Source organism: Rhagoletis zephyria, unplaced genomic scaffold (assembly GCF_001687245.7).
Source record: "Rhagoletis zephyria isolate East Lansing unplaced genomic scaffold, Rhagoletis_zephyria_1.1 Rzeph_scaffold_10604, whole genome shotgun sequence".
NCBI lineage: Eukaryota > Metazoa > Arthropoda > Insecta > Diptera > Tephritidae > Rhagoletis > Rhagoletis zephyria.
Genome location: NW_016167681.1, coordinates 14,643 through 19,506, shown reverse-complemented (window position 1 = coordinate 19,506; position 4,864 = coordinate 14,643). Strand labels below are relative to the sequence as shown.

General features: G+C 35.3%; 1 protein-coding gene across 1 annotated transcript in view; it reads right to left on the bottom strand.

The window, feature by feature from the left end:
- Positions 1–3,476, bottom strand: part of LOC108376538 (transcription factor grauzone) — a gene marked incomplete at its 3' end in the record, with an annotated part of 4,875 nt that extends 1,399 nt beyond the window's left edge. The window contains exons 1-4 of the mRNA XM_017632758.1: positions 3,222–3,476; positions 2,773–3,148; positions 2,343–2,709; positions 2,085–2,288 (exon numbers count right to left, since the gene is read on the bottom strand). Of these exons, the coding sequence (XP_017488247.1) occupies positions 2,085–2,288; positions 2,343–2,709; positions 2,773–3,148; positions 3,222–3,338 (1,064 nt within the window). The remainder of the gene's footprint in view (positions 1–2,084; positions 2,289–2,342; positions 2,710–2,772; positions 3,149–3,221) is intronic.
- Positions 3,477–4,864: the final 1,388 nt, after the last annotated feature.

The following is a 4,864-nucleotide window of genomic DNA, read 5'->3' as shown; positions in this document are numbered from 1 at the left end:
GTTTGACAGTTTTACAGGATTTTTCACGAAAAGTATTGGATCAGAGCTAATAGCAACATTACTCTCTGAAGTGAGAGTAAAAAGTGAGTAACAACAAAAAGTACGGGAACAAAAACGTCAACCAGTAATTGCTTGACACTGTTCATGATTTTACCAGAAGAAAAAGTTCGGGTAAAATCCTGCAAGTTCATTCTCTAAACAACTCTCCAAAAGTCGCTCTCATTTACAGGATTTTGGAGGATTTTGGAGTACGGGAACATTTTTCCTGCAACTTCCCTGCAAGTTCGTGTAAAATCCCTTAAGTCCATGGAGTACTGGATCAGAGCTATTAGTCGCAAAATGGCTCCTCAGCCATGAGGTTCAAGTAATCGTTATTCGCAAAAGAAATAATAAAATCGTGATTTAACATAAACAATTTAGATTGAAATAATTATAAAAAATTAAGTCGTTCCATTAAATATAACATTTAAAGTTTAAATGAACTAAAGACAATGGGCCGTATGTATAAAAACTAAGCAAATGCTTTTTCCTTAAAATTTCAGACCTTTTACTCGATTTGTGCAAATAAATTTAAGTGAAAGATATTAAATTTTAAGAAAAAGCATTTGCATAGTATTTATGCATACGGCCCAATCTCTATAAAATAAAATTACACATAAAATTAAAATTTAATAAATNGAAATTTTAAGAAAAAGCATTTGCATAGTATTTATGCTTCCGCCCAATCTCTATAAAATAAAATTACACATAAAATTAAAATTTAATAAATATAATCTGACGGATAATTATTAAATTGGAGGAATACCTGACCATACCATGACTTAGTTCCCGGCCATTTAAACACAAACAGAATTAATACAATCTGACATAAAACTAATAATTTAATTAGAGGAATAACCTGATTACATGTGGACCACTAAGGTCTACAACCAAAAAAATCATAATATACAATTTAAAATGATAAAACATTGAATAACAAATAAAGAATTGAAACCAATAAGACGTAAGCATAGCAGAAACTTTCGCATGTGGTTCTGGCCCTCAGCGGTATTACCATACGTGTATCAGTGGAGCAACGTTGGACACACCTGATGATCACTTCCAGCAGTTGGAAGATAACATACTAAGGGCCGGTTACTCAATGTCTGGTTAACACTAATCTCCGGTTAAACATAGTTATCGACGTTACCGACTCCCTGTTGTATGCATGGAGTAGACGACGTCGACCGGCCTACGGGCCGGTTGTTCAATGTCTGGTTATCACTACTTGCCGGTTAAACATCATNAGAAGACGTCGACCGGCCTAAGGGCCGGTTGTTCAATGTCTGGTTATCACTACTTGCCGGTTAAACATCATTATCGACGATTTCGACATCATGCATAGAACATGTGATCGATAAAGCAGTCGTTGTATTTAACCAGAGCTTCTACCTCCGACTTGCGCTATTCATAGATTGAAATAAAAAATATATTAATTGTGCGCGTTATGTACATCTGAAATTTTCATTTCGTGTTGGCCATAGCGATGAAAACCATAATGAACGTGCAACAATGTGCCAAACTCGACATAACCACCTCCGAGCAAACTCAGCAGCCGCCATTTAATTTGGCAAACAAAAGTTTGTCTGCATAACACCGACCTTAGAAACTTGGAGAACTACAGATTTTTGATTTCAGGTTAAACATAAAGAGAGCCTTGACAGAATCATGCTGCCACATCATTTTTTCACATATTTTTAATAAAATTTCTCCAAATATGCCATATGATTTCTACAACTGTTTGTTTGTAGAAGAATGAGCGACTATAGACTATTAACACGCACTTATTGAACGAGAAAACAACCTTTGAAAATACCACGGATAATCGATATCGACTAACAGTCGTTTATCTACTACTAGTCGACACTCGCAACTCATTATAAGGACCTTAATTTTTTTTTGAATTTGAAATTAGAAAACCCGATTTTTTTAACTTTCCATTTCAAAAATGCGGCATAGCGCCCGTAGCGCTCTAAATTTAAACCAATCTCAACAACATCTCACGACTTATCGGAGGTCCGGAAACTTTTTTTTTACATATTTACCTTTTATTACATATTTCGCAAGGATATTCTTTGACATCATTGTGCCGTTTTAAGTGATTGTCCAGACATTTCTGCCCTCGAAAACCCTTCGAACATATAGGACAGCTAATAGTTTCAATTGCTTCCTCTTTTTTGGAATGAATCATTTTAAGGTGACTAGCCAAACACTTACTGGACTTCAACTGTTTACCACATATGTCACATCTGAAAAGATTATAGTGAATACAAGCATTTTGTTATACGGTGAATTGGTTTTACTTGAATTTGCTAGGATTGGTATGCCATTCGACGTGTTCCGCTAATAAATTTGGCTTACGGTAAGTTCTACCACAGCATTTTACGTATGCAGCTCTGTTATGTGCTTGTGCAAAATGAAAACGCAATTCGGTGTAGTTTGGAAAACTCTCTTTACAAAGATCACAACTCAACAACATGCTATTTGCAATAATATCTTCGTTTTGTTTTGCTTTTTCCGTTCTCGGTCCACATTTTTCGCTTGATGTATGGCTTTTCTTACGTTTTTTTCTAATTTTCTTAATCCGAACATAGCTTTTCTCAGCACTTTTGACTACCTTTGGAGCTTTCTTTTGTAATTTATCCTTTAAACTTAACAAAGGAATATCATCTAAAATTGGAAACGAAATGTAAATATTTACTTGTCGAGGGCATAAGAAAGAGCGTCCAGTACCATCAATTGATTCGTTGACATCGGCCCAGTCATTATCGAGTTGTAACTCATCACAGGAATCATTGTCTAATTTGATATCTGGTGCAACACTAATGTTTTCCTGCGGCAGCGTAGAGTCAAAGCTGCATTCGTAAGCTTCTGGCGCAGGTATATCTTTTATATCAAGCAATATTTCTTCTTGATTATCCACCGTCTCTCTACTGACATCAATGACGGTCGTTGTGTCTTCCTTAATCCCACTACATTTAACTGCTAGGAATTCACTACCCAACGAACTTTGTTTCATATCTACATATAACCAAAATTTGTGGAATTCCTCCAAGTGATCCGAGCAATCTTCACACAGCTGAGTTGATATCGGGTCATCTTGCGTTATCTAAAATCAATCGGTGCAGTAGATGTATATATACATATATGTATATGAGCTGGCTTGTAATTGGTTAGTTTACCTCTAGAAGGAAATATTTCGCTATTAATTTAACAAATTTGGCTTCCTTTTTAGAATAGTCGAATAAGCAGATAGCGCCTTCTGGAACTAAGGTGCGTAGGCACAACCGACAAATCATTTCTACAGCGTTTATAAATTTTAGTAACAAATGCAATCGTATAGGTATGGCAACGATTTATCATTTGATAAAATTAATCGATTATTATCGATTAAACCTACCAGTTTTGGTTGGAAGAGTCCATGTGTGGCAAACTGACCGCTGGACTAAATCTGCAACTTCATACTGAGAGTGAGCATATTTTACTCTCACGAAATTGCTCTCAGTTACTGGAAATCACAGGAAATTTGTCTGCTGGAACGCTTATCGNCTGCAACTTCATACTGAGAGTGAGCATATTTTACTCTCACGAAATTACTCTCAGTTACTGGAAATCACAGGAAATTTGTCTGCTGGAACGCTTATCGGACTAAATCCTGCAAAACCTGCAAATCGTACTGCTGCTAGAACGCAACTAAAGTCACAAAATTCAGTACATCACTATAGTGATTTATACTGCGCCCCAAAGTATGCCGCTCAAGCAAACATGCACCCACAAAATGCAATTTAAAATTTTAGTGCATTTCATTAGCCACTGTTTTTTTGTGGCATATTTTCAGGCGCAGCAGAAATCACAATAGTGATGCCCTGAGTTTTGNACTTAAAATCTGTTTTTTTGTGGCATATTTTCAGGCGCAGCAGAAATCACAATAGTGATGCCCTGAGTTTTGTGACTTTGCTAGAATAGGGGGTCTTATCTTTAAAAATATTTTTGCATAGCTATAGCTTTTAATGAAGATATATGTGGTCCCGAGGATTAACCGCTAAGGTCTAAAAAACACATTTGAAAAAAGAATTATGGCGTATTGTCAAAGAATGACGGTAAATCCTTTCGCAATACGTCATATTCCTTCTTCTTCTTATTTGGCGTTGTAACCGCCAGCGATCGGACTTTAAAAAAATTCTGTGTGGTAGAAGCTGGAAAAAAATGTGTAAGATTTCAAAAAAATGTGGTAGATCTCTGGTTTGGATCAAACTTTGTACAAAAATTAAAAAAATTCTGCAAGATTTCACCTAAATTGCAATCTTTTTAATTAGATTCAAAAAAAATAATTTTAATTTTTTTCCTTGACAGAGTAGAGCAGTTCCTTCCATTTCAAGATATTTTTCGAACATATATTAAGAAATTTCTGCAACCTTGTGGAGTGCTGCCAGCTTTTCTTTTTATCACATCATGAATCACCGAACAAATGTGGCACGTTCCAGAAACAGCTAATTGGGATTTGCTGATTTTGATAATTCTCATGACAAAAGTAAACAACGCCTCAGAAACTTTAGATGCACTTAAATTTGCTAATNTCACCGAACAAATGTGGCACGTTCCAGAAACAGCTAATTGGGATTTGCTGATTTTGATAATTCTCATGACAAAAGTAAACAACGCCTCAGAAACTTTAGATGCACTTAAATTTGCTAATACTTTCACAAAAAACGTCGTTTTTAACATTTTCGATATTAATTCTTTTTATAAATCATATATTTGGCAATTTAACACACTACGTTTTCTGTCGAAAAAGATTATTACTGAGAAAATTTACTATTTTACA